Source organism: Phacochoerus africanus, chromosome 1 (assembly GCF_016906955.1).
Source record: "Phacochoerus africanus isolate WHEZ1 chromosome 1, ROS_Pafr_v1, whole genome shotgun sequence".
Lineage (NCBI taxonomy): Eukaryota > Metazoa > Chordata > Mammalia > Artiodactyla > Suidae > Phacochoerus > Phacochoerus africanus.
Window position 1 is genome coordinate 169,651,966 of NC_062544.1, and position 14,802 is coordinate 169,666,767.

Genomic DNA, 14,802 nt, shown 5'->3' on the forward strand with positions numbered 1-14,802 from the left:
CCCTTTAAATATGTTTCCTAGGTGAAGGGTCTCCAAGATGCTCCGAATGTTCATGATTTTAAAACATAAACAATATGCTTTGATTTCTATATTTTTAAAATTAGTAAATAGAATAATTATTGAAATAAAACATGGAGTTCCTGTTTTAGTGCAATGGGATCGGCAGCCCCTCTGCAGTGCCAAGGTGAAGGTTTGATCCCTGGCCTGGCACAGTGGGCCAAAGGATCTGGTGTTGCCACAGCTGTGGCATAGGCCACAACTATAGCTTGGATCTGATTACTGGCCTGGGAACTCCATATGCCACAGGGTGTTCAAAAAAGAAAAAAAATACATAAAAAATTTCCCATTAGAGAAAAACAATGTAAAAGATGCTAAATTTTTTTCAGTGAGGAATTGGGGGATTAGAGGAAATCTATGAACATTTGCTAAGGTTATCCATCTTTGTTGCACACTCAACCCTGTGGTCAGTGGGTTGGGGTATGTTACTAGGAAAAGGAGGAAAGACAGGGAGGTCAAAAATGGAGGCGAGCTTTCTACTACAGCAGAGTTTTCAAAGGATTGCATGCTGTATGGGAGGGGCTCAAGAGTGAGAACAATGCAAAGAGGTTGCTCTGGATTCCTCCTGATCTCTGGAGGAATCCAGAGCAAGATGCCTTGATATTTGTCCCCAGGCTTGTTATACTCGCCAATCAATGCTGCCAATGCAGCCACCAGCCCCAAATTTTTCTCCAGCTGAAGGACGGCCAGTTCAATTTGACTGTCCCTTCCCAGCCTGTTAACAAGGGATGAGGCACTCATAGCACAACTGTGGGTTGATCAATGACTTGGGCTCGGTATGATTGTGAGAGCCAGTCTCCATTTCTGTAGAAGCTATCAAACTGATCTAAATACTAAAAGTAGTAAGATTTACTTGAGTAAGAACTTAAGGAGTTCCTGTTGGGCCAAAGTTGGAAATGAATCCAACTAGGAACCTCGAGGTTGCGGGTTGGGTATCTGGCCTTGATCAGTGGGTTAAGGATCCATTGTTACCATGAGCTGTGGTGCAGTTCGCAGATGTGGCTTGGATCTCACATTGCTATGGCTATGGTGTAGGCCCGAAGCTGTAGCTCTGATTCGACCCCTAGCCCCTAGCCTGGGAACCTCCATATGCCTCAGGTGCGGCCCTACAAAGCAAAAAAAGAAAAAAAAAAAGAACTTAAGATCTTTGGGTCAACTTATTGTCTAAGTACCAGCCCCTCAGTGGAGGTGAGGGGTTCCCACTGAGTCCCTGATGGTCTGAGATCTCCACAGCTGGAACCCAATTCTGCCTGAGGCCTCTAAAATTCCTATTAATAACAAGGGTTCTATTAAACTAACATGTCTCTGCATTCGTTGTGGCTCAGTGGTTAACGAATCCAACTAAGAACTATGAGGTTGCTGGTTCGATCCCTGTCTTTGCTCAGTGGGTTAAGGATCTGGCGTTGCCATGAGCTATGGTGTAGGTCACAGACACAGCTTGGATCTGGCACTGCTATGGCTCTGGTGTAGGCCGGCAGTACAGCTCAGATTGGACCCCTAGCCTGGGAACCTCCATATGCCTCGAGTGCGGCCCTAGAAAAGGCAAAAAGACAAATAAATAAATAAATAAATAAACTAACATGTCTCCTAGAGTTTCAGTTGTGATTACTACTCTTGCTTTCGGCAAACCCATAAAGAAGAAAAGTGAGTCTATAGGGTCTGTCATCTCTCCAGGCCTGTATCTGCCAAGATGTTTGTTTTCCTTATTGATTTTCCATAGTCAGTCTTCTCCTTGTGACTACAAGACTTTTCTGATGCTATTTACTTCCTTTATCTTCCCCCCGAGTCTAGGACTTTGGGAAACCAGAGGGCCTGTGTCTGGCCCCCACCTCCTCACTCTCCTTGGCTTCTCTGGGGAACATAGGGAGTTGTGAGACTGCTCAGACCCCATGGGCTGTCCATCCTCACCTCAGGGCCACTTCTGCAGGGCCTTTGGCATCTCTGCCTGCCAGCTCTTTGTTTTGTTGTCATTGTTTTTACCTGAATCTTGGCTCTTGGATTCTTTAAATCTAACTGAGATTTTTGTCATTTCATCCTCCCCTGGGCCCCCTCTTGCCCTCTTGTGTGATGGTGAGAAGCCTGGATTTGGGCAGAGCTGGGACCCCTTCTCAAGGACACATATCTTGCTTTTCATTCCTTTGCTCCCCTCAAACCCATTCTTTCTCACCTCAATTTAGCACATTTTAGATAATCTATGGTTTGGGAGGCAACTGGTGCCACCTAATGGCATAATTTCCCAAATCTCTTTGTCGTATAAATCCATCTAAACTTTTTTTTTTTCCTTTGGCCATACCTGTGGCATGTGGAAGTTCCTAAGCCAGGGATCCAACCCAAGCCACAGCAGTGACCAAAGCTGCTGCAGTGATAACACCATATCCTTAACTTTCTGCACCATAGAACTCCAAAACTTTTGAAAGTTAAAAAACAAAAAAATAGATTCTCTGGTTCTGCTCTGCTAGCCTTTCCCTGAGGACAGGGAGTATATAATTTCTTGGCTCCTGCTGTTAAACTGGGGGAAAGAATCATAGATCACAGAAAAATGGCAGAAATAACAGTTAAGATATCAATAAATAAAAGAATAAGAGATTTTGTGAGCCATGTGCCATGTGCCAAGCATTGTGCTAAAAGGTTTTTTTTTTGTCTTTTTTTTTTTTAAGCTATTTCTTGGGCCGCTCCCGTGGCATATGGAGGTTCCCAGGCTAGGGGTCTAGTTGGAGCCGTAGCCACCGGCCTACGCCAGAGCCACAGCAACACGGGATCCGAGCTGCGTCTGCAACCTACACCACAGCTCACGGCAACGCCGGATCCTTAACCCACTGAGCAAGAACAGGGACCAAACCCACAACCTCATGGTTCCTAGTCGGATTCGTTAACCACTGCGCCACGACGGGAACTCCCTTTTTTTTTTGTCTTTTTTTGTGTGTGTGCTAAATGTTTTAAATGAATAATCTCATTTAATCCTCTCAATCGTCCTTTAAAGTAAAAAATGAGGAAACTGAGGCTGTGAGAAATTAGATAACTATGACTGTACAAGTAAGTATGAAGGTCCCATTTAACTGGATCCAAGCTTATTCATTCACTAAACACTTATCAAGCACCTACTACATGTCAGGCGAAGTTCTAGGTACTGGGAATATTGCTGTTAAGAAGACAAAGTCCTTCTTTTCTAGTGGAGGAGAAAGACAGAAAGCAAACAAATATATGATGTGTATAATATGGTGTCAGATAACGATAAAAGCTAAAAAGGAATGAGAAACATAAGAGAGAGAGGTGAGTGTACCAGAAGTCTGGGGTGGACTTGTGTTACCAAACTGTCAGGGAAGTAACATTAGAAAGGACCTAAAAAGAAGCAAGGCAGTAAGTCATGGGAAGACCTGGGAGTAAGTTCTAGGCACAGGGAATAGTAAGTGCTAAGATCTTGAGAAGGGAATGAACAGGGGATGTTTAAGAAACAGGGAGAGGGCGTCTATGTGTGGGGTGCAGTGAAAGAGAGTGGTAGGAAATGAGGTTGGAGAGAGAGATAATGAGGTTGGACAGTTAATGTAGGGTGTTTGAGACCAAGCTAAGAAATTTAGTTTTAATCCGAATATCATGGAAAGCCATTAAAATGTCTTCAGTATGAAAGTAATGCTTTCTTTTTTTTTAATATAAAAATTAAAGTGTATAAACTTATATATATATATAACATATATATAAGTTACAGGTGTGTAGAGCGTAGAGATCCACAATTTTTTTGTGCATGTGTCTTTTTGCCTTTTCTAGGGCCACTCCTGTGGCATATGGAGATTCCCAGGCTAGAGGTCTAATCAGAGCTGTAGCTGCTCCAATTAGAAACATATCCATCATTTCCAAAAGTTTACTTGTGCCACAGCAACACCAGATCTGAGCTACATCTGCAACCTACACCACAGCTCGTGGCAACACTAGATCCTTAACCCTCTGAGCAAGGGCAGGGATTGAACCTGCAACCTCATGGTTCCTAGTCAGATTTGTTAACCACTGCACCACAATGGGAACTCCAAGGAACTCCAATTTTTAAAGGTTATACTCCATTTACTGTTCTTATAAAATACTAGTTATATTCTCTGTGTTGTACAATATATCCTTGTGGCTTATTTTGTAACTAATAGTTTGTATCTCTTAATCCTCTACCCCTATATTGCCTCATCATTCTTTCTTTTTTTCCTTTTTTTTTTTTTTTTGGCCACACCCATGGCATGCAGAAGTTCCTGAGCTAGGGAATCTAACCCAGGCCACTGCAGTACCCAGAGCTGCTAGAGTGACAACACCAGATCTTTAACCTGCTGAGCTACGAGGGAATTCCTGCCCCATCATTCTTATTTTAAATGTTTGAAGAAATGTTTATGAAGAACCTACCATGTAATTGAGGTTCATACAAATGATCTTTGCTTTGCCTCTAAGTAGTAATGTGATTTGAGGTAAGTCTCCTAGTCATTATATGTCTTGTGGTCTTTAAAAAAATTCCACATATTCAAAGTATACAATCTGATAAGTTATGACTTTACATACCCATAAACTCATTACCCAAATCAAGATAATAAACATATCCATCATTTCCAAAAGTTTACTTGTGCTCCTTTGTAATCTCTCCCTCACATCTCTGCACCCTACTCAGACCCAGGCAACCAGTGCTCTCTTTTACTATAGATTAGTATGCATTTTCTAGAATTTTATATAAACATATTAATTTATATAAATAATAGTAAGTGCTATTTTTGTCTAGATTCTTTCACTCAGCCAAATTATTTTGAGATCTACCTATATGGCTGCATGTATCAAGAGTTGAGTGTTGGAGTTTCCATTGTGGCTCAGCAGTTAATGAACCCGACTAGTATCCATGAGGACACAGGTTCGATCCCTGGCCTCGCTAAATGGGTTAAGGATCCAGTGTTTCCGTGAGCTGTGGTCTAGGTTGAAAACGTGGCTCGGATCCAGCATTGCTGTGGCTCTGGCATAGGCTGGTGGCTGCAGCTCTGATTGAACCCCTGGCCTTGGAACCTCCATATGCCATGGGTGCAGCCCTAAAAAGACAAAAAGACAAAAAAAAAAGAGTTCAGTCCTTTTCATTGCTGAAAAAGTTCATTATTTTTCCTTTTTTTTTTGTCTTTTTGCCTTTTCTAGGGCCGCACTCGTGGCGTATGGAGATTCCCAGGCTAGAGGTCTAATTAGAGCTGTAGCCACCGGCCTACATCAGAGCCACAGCAACGAGGGATCCCAGCCGCGTCTGCAACCTACACCACAGCTCATGGCAATGCCAGATCCTTAACCCACTGAGCAAGGCCAGGGATCAAACCCACAACCTCATGGTTCCTAGTTGGATTCGTTAACCACTGCACCACGACGGGAACTCCCCTTTTTCATCTTTTATGTATGAATAAAACAAAATTTGTTTAACCCATTTATTTGATGGGTATTTGGGTTTTTCCAGTTTTTTACCTTTACACATAAAGCTGCTATGAAAACGTATGTACGAGTCTTTTTTTAGGATATACACCTTCAATTCTCTTGGATAAACAATTAGGAGTATATGGCAGGTATATGTTTAGCTTTCTATGAGACAGCCAAACTGTTTCAAAAGTTAATGTACCATTGACATCCACACCAGTTTATCCATATCTTCACCAACAGTTACTATGATCGGTCTTTTTAATTTTAGTCATTATAGTAAATGTGTGATGGTCTCTAATAGTGGTTTTCACTCATATTTCTCTACTGACTAATGATGCTGAGAATATACTGGGATCCTAATGCCCAACATGATGGCATTGGGAGGTGATTAGGTCTTGATGGTGGAGCCCTCATGAATTAAATTAGTGCTCTTGTAAAAGAGATCCCACAGAGCTCTCTAGCACTTTCCAGCAATTGAGTACAAAGCAAGAAGTCAGCAATCTGCAAATCTGAAGGGGACCCTCATTGAGCTATTCTATGTACATTTATGGTGGACTTTCCATCCTCCTGAACTTTGAGAAATAAATTTGTTATTTATAAGCTTCCCAATCTGTGGTATTTTCTTATAGCAGCCCTCATGAATTAAGACAGTGGCCAGCTGCAAGCCAAGGAGGGAGGCCTTAGGAGAAACCAGAACTATAGATACCTTGATCTTGGACTTCTAGCCTCCAGAACTGTGTGTGTGTGTAGGGGGGAATTTGTTGTTTAAGGCATCTATTCTAGTTACGTCTGCCCTAGCCAACTAAGCCAGCCTCCCATAAGGAAATGACGGTGTGCCTACCACTGTCCCTGTATTTGTAACAGGAATACAAACAGACAGCTCCTGCCAAACATGGAAACCAGGCACATCCTCTACCTTCCCTTGGCTAGCATGTCTAGTCCCTAAGAATCTTAGATGAGCCAGGTGCAAGTGAAGGGAGAAGTGGCTATCTCTAGAAGGGGCTGGGGTTCCAGACTTTGAGAAAATTGTAATTTTAGTCTTGAAATTTTAATTTAGTTCTAAAATTATAATTTTCAGTCTGGAAGGAGAAAAATAATCTAAAGAAGATAATAAGACAGGTGTTGGTGGAGAAGGGGGTATTCATTAACATTGTACCTAAAAGAATAGGTTGTCAGCTGTGTTAGGTTGGTTGTTTCCTATATGAGGCTTTTTTGAATTTTTCGCCCTAACTGGCTGACAAGAACAATCTCTTTGTTCACTTCTTGGCCTCGCTGAGTTCACTCCCTATTGAACTGACTCCCTATTGGTTGGATGAAGAAAAGGATATTACTTATGGGAATTTTATTCATCTAAAGGGCTTCGGAAATGGAGGTAGAGAAGTTTAATGAACTTCAATCCATTTGCATCTAATTTGTAAATTCTAAGAAAGGGCCATGAGGAAATTTTGCATTTTCTTTTAGGTTCGGACCCTGCGTGTCAAAAGTAAGACAGCGACCCTCAATCCATACTTAGGTTTTTTTCTGGATGAACTGGAAAAAGTAGCTCCAATACTTGCTTCATCTAAATCTTTTTTCTACATCTCCACATTGAGATGTCAGGAATAGATACAGAATACAGATTACAGGATAGTTTTAGGAACAGTGGAGGGAGAACCCCTAGTCAGTCCTTCTGTCCTCTGGGGTCAAACACTTTTAGTGCATTAGAGGATATCCATGATTCTTCAGCAAATTTTTTTTTTTTTTTTTTTGCCCATCACGTTCTAGAAGTAGCTCTTCCCAACTAAACCATTCTGAAATTTCCAGTATTTCTGAGCAACTCCTGCGTGTTTAGTCTGGAGCTGAGTTGCGCATGCCACTTCGGTTTTTGCAGACCTATCCTCCAGAAGATCACAGGCTACTGGGGAAACGTAAGTGATGACCCTGAAGCAAGTACAAAATGGTACATGAGAGCAAATGATCAAGCGTTTAAATGTAGTCAAGGGCCTAAAAACCTCACCTAGCCCATAGCAGTAATGTGAAAAGACGAAGCGAAGGACGTATCAGTCCCTGCACCCGACCACCTCTGGTCGCAGAATCACAGTCGGCGCTAAGCCGCTGGGTCCGAAGCCAAGGGCCTGAGAGCCCGTGGGGCAGGGCCGCGGGCGGGGCCTTGCGGCACGACCTCTCTTCTTGGCCCAGCTGAGGTCTCTTTAAGAATCGGAGCCCAAGGCAGGCCCAGCTGGTGTTCACGTGACTTGGCTCCGTGCAAACGCTCGCGGAAGTGGTACAGCCTCCTCTTCTGCCCGCGCGGGGTCTCCGGCCGCCGCGCGGGGTCTCCCGGCGCCCCGCGGGGTGGGCTGGTAGGAGCCAGCACCGCCGGGGGCCCTGCAGCCGGTCGCCGAGATGGTGCAGTTGTATAACCTGCACCCGTTCGGGTCGCAGCAGGTGGTGCCCTGCAAACTGGAGCCTGAACAGTTCTGCGGTGGCGGACGTGATGCGCTGTTCGTGGCAGCAGGCTGCAAGGTGGAGGCGTTCGCCGTTTCGGGGCAGGAGCTGTGCCGGCCGAGGTGCGCCTTCTCAACGCTGGGCAGGGTGCTACGCCTGGCCTACAGTGAGGCAGGTGAGCAGCGGTGGGGTCAGGGGGCTCTTGGGTGCCGGGTTGGGGCCTCCTTTCTAGAGCACCGAGCGACGCCGACAACTCTGGGTGGGGAAGGGACTTGGTGCTTGCGGAGGTTCTCGCCAGGTGGGGGCTGGTGGAAGGTGTGCGGAGCTGTGCGGTTGTCCTGGCAACCACAGAAGTGAGCGTCTGCAGGGAGGGAGACGCTGATTGTTACTCCTCTTCTGGCGCCCTCGGGGGAAATTCCCTTGGTTGGGTGGCTGGATTCCACTCAACCCAGACACTTAAAACCAAACCAAATAGACCTCTTTTAGAATAGAAAACAAGTCCGTACAAAAGTAGGGAGAACACTCTCTTGAACCGCCCCACTTGCTCCCTCTTCAACAATTATGCCTACTCATGGCCTGTCCCTTTACATCTATACATTTTATCTACCTCTTGTCGACTTTTGAAAGTTTACATTACATTTTAAATCTGTATAAGTTGAGCTCAGATCTTAGACCCCCTTTCACCCAAACAGGGTGCTAGCATGCAGTATTTTTCCATCAGAAAAGTGAAGCAGTATCAAGGGGGTACTGTGTGGGCATACTGCTATTTTAGAAAAATCCAATATTTCAAAATAGGTACTTCTTTGTATAACAGAAGAATTCGTCATAGGATTCTTTTAACTGCCTAATACTGCACTTAAAATTTGAATCCTGATTTTAAAGAAGGTTGTAAATGTGTAAATTGCAGTATTTAGGGTGGAAAAGCCTGTGGCTCTGGTACTTACCAGTAAAATGGAGAGGATTGGAGATCTCTGGCTAATCTCTACTCTGTAACTGGTTGGGTGTGAGTTTATAGAAACTTTGGGGTCTCAGTTTTTATTTAAAAAAAAAAACCAAAACACTAAGTTGACTATTAGATCAGTGATTTCCAAATTTTGGAATTTTCTGGGTCAGCAAAAACTGGGGCTATTATACACAGTATTTGACTGTTCATTTTGTCAAGTAAAGATATATATATATATTTTAAAAAGTCCTACCATTTACTGTCATCATTATTTATAAAAGGAAAAACACCTAGCCACAAACATTGGATGTCTTTGCTTTATAAGCAGTTTACTATACTGTTTTTTTTCTTTTTGAAAAATGACTACATCAGCAGGGGCCAGCAGGTCCACAGACCAGTTTGAAAACCACTTATTAGATCTGTGAGTTCTCTTTCAGCAGAAGATTTTGATTTTGGTATTATTCTCCTAATCATTTCACAATAGTGGTAGTTTTCTCCATCCCATCTCCTTTTTATTTTTTATTTAAAAAAAATTTGGGGGGGAGTTCTTGTTGTGGCTCAGCGGGTTAAGAATCCAACTAGTATCCATGAGGAAGTAGGTTCAATCCCTGGCCTTGCTCAATGGGTTAAGGATCCAGCTTTCCCAAAAGTTGTGGCGTAGGTATCAGATGCAGCTTGGAGCTGGTGTGGCTGTGGCATAGGCCTTGCAGCTGCAGCTCCAATTTCAACCCTAACACAGAAACTTCCATATGTTGCAGGTGTGGCCCTAAAAATTTTTTTGGGGGGGTGGGCATGCCCATTGTATGTGGAAGTTCCTGGGCCAGGGATGAAACCCAAGCCATAGCAGTAACCAGAGCCATAGCAGTGACAGTGCTGGATCCTTAACCTGCTGAGCCACCAGGGAACTACCACCTCCTCTTTAGAGTTAGGCGTTCTCACCTTTAAGAGCTCTATTGAGTGGCAAACTCACCAGTTTCAACATTAGTATGTGTTTGTGTTTTGGGGGGTGGGGAGGATAGACAGACAGATACTACGTTTACATGGTTTGCTCCATTCTTCCGAAAGGACATGTCATCTAGAATTGGAAGTGGCAGGCATTATGTAAACCTCTAGCTTTCTTGTTTGTCGTTAGTGGTGTTTTGGGGGGGGGGAATCCTTTGATGCCACTACTTGTGTCTAAGAGTCACCTGAGGGAGCTTTAAAAAACCAATTCCAAAACCACAGCCTCAGAGAAACAATGTCAGTTTCCTGGGATGTGGCCCAGCATTGGGGTGAGTCTTGTGTTTAGTCAGGATTGAGAATCACTGATCTGGAGCCACACTGGCTGCTCTAAGCAAGTGAGTAGCCTGGTAGTGAAGCCTTGAAAAACAAAGATGTTTTTGTAATTCAGTTGGTTCTCTTAAAGTTCAGGAGTCATGTGATATGGCATTAACCTGAGTCAGATAGCTCAAGGGTAGTTTTCAGTCCTCAGCTTGAACTTTGTCTGGATACACTTTCTATCAGTCCACAGATTTGATAGCTGTGCTGATATCCAGATAATTTGTCTTATACTTCTCAGCTTTTTCCCTTTTGTTGCCAAAATATGAGCTGCCTTTGTACACCAATGCCAAATAGAAATGCAGGAGACAGAGTTGGAGTATACAGAAAAAGTAGCTTTAGTTGCCAGGCAAAGAGGGAGCCTCAAGGACTGTGCCCTCCCTGCAGGTGGTAGTGCTCAAGGAGCGGGGTGTGATCAGCTCATGAACATTTTTCTGATTGGTTGGTGTTAAGGTAATTGGGAGTCAGTGTCATCAACCTTCAGGTTCCTACTGGTCTGGAGTCTACATACTCATGGGCATCATACAGTTAGCATCTTCCTCCTGGTGGGGGCTTCGGCACCTGTAAAACAGCTCCAAGGATGTAGCTCAGAATATTATCTATAGTCCTTGGGGAAGAACTAAAGGTCCTTGACTTTGTTGAATGGCTAAACTCTTATTTTCTTGCTTGACTGTTTTCCTTTTTCTCTGTATTTTCTCACTTCTTTGACTAAAATTTTTCTATAGACAAAAAGACAGGCTGAGGACATGAGTAGGGGTCCACTCTGGGAAGGCTTCATAGGGTACTGCTCAGTTATACTTTGTTCTCTTTCCTTCCACTTATAATAACTTAGATGTGGAGATTCTTTGCTCCAAGCAATGTCTCCCCCTGCTCCCACTCTGTCAAAGACAAAATGAATCTTAGTGATTTATATTTACTGTAATTGCTTTGCAGTCTCTTACCCAAGCAGAAAACGTTTACAGGTTTTTTGTGTGTTTTTTTTTTTTTTCTGGCCTGTACCCACATCATGTTCCTGGGCCAGGGATCGAACCTGCGCCACAGCTGGGAACTGAGCCAAAGCAGTGAAAGTGCTGAATCCTTAACCCTCTGTGCCACAAGGGGACTGCAACATTTTCAGGTTTTTTTTTTTAATTTTTTTTTTTATCTCTAATTAGCAGGATGTCCTTCTCCTTTCATAAATTTGGGGGTATTAGAATACAAGTCAGGAATTTCCTGGTGGTTCGGTGGATTAAGGATCCAGTGGCTGGCTTGAGTTACTTCTGTGACCCAGGTTTGATTTCTGGCCTGGGAACTTCTACATGCAGTGGGCACAGCCAGATGTATATATCTGTATATGTCAGAATTTTGAAGGATGGGCTCCTAAATATCATCAGTAATGGAAGTTTAATTTCCGTTTTTTATGTGTGAAGGGAGTGTTGCCACAACTCTGCACAGACACCAAATTGAATCTTGGAGACAGAGTTTTGGGTGAAGGAGAATAAAATAACTTACTGTTGTGCCAGGCGAAGGGGGATACTTTGGGCTCAACCCTTCAAAAACTAGCTCCACCCTTCAAAAACTATGTTCCCACCAAGGACTGTTTGGTGAGGAGTTTTATGTGGTTCAAGGTCAGAGTTGCTGATAAGGATCAGAGTAGGCGCAGGGCCTGTATTCCTCTAATCTGGCCTCAGGGGTCTCCTGAAGTGCTTCTCTGACCTCTCTGGGATGAAGAATGTTTCATCAAGTAGTTAATATCTTCCATTTACTGGAGGTCTTTTTTTCTTTTTCCCCCTTTTTTGGCCATATGCTCGGCATGTGAAAGTTCAGGACCAGGGATTGAATCTGAGCTGAAGCTGCAACCTACATCACAGCTGTGGCAATGTCGAATCCTTAACCCACTATATCAGACTAGAGATCAAACCTGAGCCTCTGCAGTGACCTGAGCTGCTGCAGAGACAGCACCCAGTGCTGGTCCTTAACCTCCTGCACTACAGCAGGAACTCCTGTTGAAGGTTTTAGTTCTGCAGTACTGTCTCAAAGATGTGTGCATCCCTTGAGGGGGAACCAGGATCCTGCTCTGAGGCTGCACAGTTGTTTCTGGACCACTCCTCCCTTGACCTCTCTATATCCCCTCCCTCCCTGATTAGTAGCTGTTTGAACCTACCCTCAGGGAAGGTCAAGGAGGCTGAAGCCTATTCCTTACAAAAAATTAACAGGATACACAAAAAGGGTTCCTTGCCCTGGAGTCCAAGTTTCAGAAGAGGGGGCGAGAGAACTCCTTGCACTCAAGGGAGGGATGCCAGAAAGACCTGATGGTTAGGGTAGAATGCTGTGTGGGGAGCTCTGGTGCTAGATACTTGTTTATGGCATGTCTGGAGGTGGTAGGGCAGAGAGGATAAAACCACATGGCCCTTATCACCTGTCCTCTAGCACAAGTGTAGTAAATAGAGCCCTAGTGTGTCTGTTACATCCCCCCAAGCCCTACCACACCTCGACTTTTCTGAAGTCATAAAACATTTTGATGGATCATGTATTTTTTCTGCCTTCTGATATCAGTTTTGTCATAGGAGTACAACCTTTTCCTTAATCTGGTATTAGTGTTAACCAGTTTATGATCTTGCTACATAAAAGGAAAAGTTTAGTTTCCTGTGCTATATAGCAGGATCTCATTGCCCATCCGCTCCAAATGCAAGAGTTTTCATCTACTAACTCCATACTCCCCAGTTCATCCCAATCCCTCCCCCTCCATCCCAGCACACATGAGTCTGTCCTACATGTCCATGATCTTTTCTGTTTTGTAGGCAGATCATTTGTGCCAAATTTTAGACTCCACATATAAGTGCTATCATATGGTGTCTGTCTTTCTGATTTATTTCACTCAGTATGAGAGTCTTTCGTTCTATCCATGTTATTGCAAATGGCACTATTTTGTCCTTTTTTATGGCCGTGTAATATTCAATTGCATATATGTACCACATCTTCCTAATTCATTCATCCATCGATGGGCTTTTAGGTTGTTTCCATGTCTTGGCTATTGTGAATAGTGCTGTGATGAACATATGGGTGCATGTGTCTTTTTCAATGAAATTTTTGTCTGGATATATGCCCAGGAGTGTGATTGCTGGGTCATATGCTAGTTCTATATTTAGTTTTCTGAGGTATTTCCATAGTGTTTTCCGTAGTGGCTGTACCAATTTACATTCCCATCAACAGCATAGGAGGGTTTCCTTTTCTCCACATCCTCTCCAGCATTTGTTATTTGTTGATTTGTTAATGATGGACATTCTGACCAGTGTGAGGTGGTACCTCATAGTTTTGATTTGCCTTTCTCTAATAATTAGTGATGTTGAACATTTTTTCAGGCGCCTGGCCATCTGTATGTCTTCTTTGCTGAAATGTCTATTTAGATCTTCTGCCCATTTTTCAATTGGGTTGTTTTTTTTGTTGTTAAATTGTATGTGTTGTTTGTATATTTTGGAGATTAAAGTTTTGTCATTTGAGTTATTTGCAAAAATTTTCTCCCATTCTTTGTGTTGTCTTTTCATTTTTTAATGGTTTCCTTTGCTGTGCAGAAGCTTTTGAGTTTAATTAGGTCTCATTGGTTTATTTGTGTCTTTATTTGGATCAAAAGGATGTTGCTATGATTTATGTCAAAGATTGTTCTACCTATGTTTTCTTCTAGGAGTTTTATAGGGTCTGGCCTTACATTTAGGTATAATCCACTTTATTTTTGTGTATAGTGTTACACAGTGTTCTAATTTCATTCTCTTATATGCACTTGTCCAGTTTTCCTAGCACTCATTTATTTTTTATTTTTATTTATTTTTTGCTTTTAGGGCCACACCCATGGCATATGGAGGTTCCCAGGCTAGGGGCCGAATTGGAGCTGTAGCTCCTGGCCTATGCCACAGCCACAGCAAGGCCAGATCTGAGCTGCGTGTGGGACCTACACCACAGCTCATGGCAAGGCCAGATCCTTAACCCACTGAGTGAGGCTGGGGATTGCACCTGCAACCTCATGGTTCCTAGGTGGATTTGTTTCTGCTGCATCACAATGGGAACTCCTGCAAACAGTGATAGTTTTACTTCTTTTCCAGTCTGGATTCCTTTTATTTATTTTTCTTCTCTGATTGCCCTGGCTAGGACTTCTAAGAATATATTGAATAACATTGGCGAAAGAGGACACCATTGTCTTGTTCCTGATCTTAGTGTAAATGCTTTCAGTTTTTCACCATTGAGAATGATGTTAACTGTGGGTTTGTCATAAATTGCTTTTATTATATTGAGGTAGTTCCCCTCTATGCCCACTGTCTGGAGAGTTTTTATCAGGAATGGGTGTTGAGTTTTGCAAGTGCTTTTTCTACATCTGTTGAGATGATCATATGGTTTTTATTTTTCAGTTTGCCATTGTGGCGTATCACATTGATAGATTTGCAGACATCGAAGAATCCTTGCATCCCTGGGATAAATCCTACTTGATCATGTTGTATGATCTTTTTAATGTATATTTGTATACAGTTTGTTAATATTTTGTTGAGGATTTTTGCATCTGTGTTCATAAGTGATATTGACCTGTAATTTCCCCCTTTTTAAATGGTATCTTTGTCTGGTTTTGATATCAGGGAAGTGGTAGCTTCATGGAATGAGCTTGGGAGTGTTCCTTCTTCTGCAAC

The 14,802-nt window shown here is 43.0% G+C and overlaps 1 protein-coding gene across 4 annotated transcripts in view; it reads left to right on the top strand.

The window, feature by feature from the left end:
• Positions 1-7,692: 7,692 nt before the first annotated feature.
• The window catches only part of HPS3 (HPS3 biogenesis of lysosomal organelles complex 2 subunit 1), a 47,669-nt gene continuing 40,559 nt past the window's right edge, over positions 7,693-14,802 (top strand). The window contains exon 1 of one of the 4 annotated variants that reach the window (XR_007135511.1): positions 7,693-8,065. Coding sequence is in view for 1 of the 4 variants with exons in the window: in XM_047784399.1 (XP_047640355.1) it covers positions 7,849-8,065 (217 nt within the window). In the remaining 3 variants the exon portion in view is untranslated. The remainder of the gene's footprint in view (positions 8,066-14,802) is intronic. The other 3 variants (XR_007135510.1, XR_007135508.1, XM_047784399.1) reach the window with 3 other exon arrangements.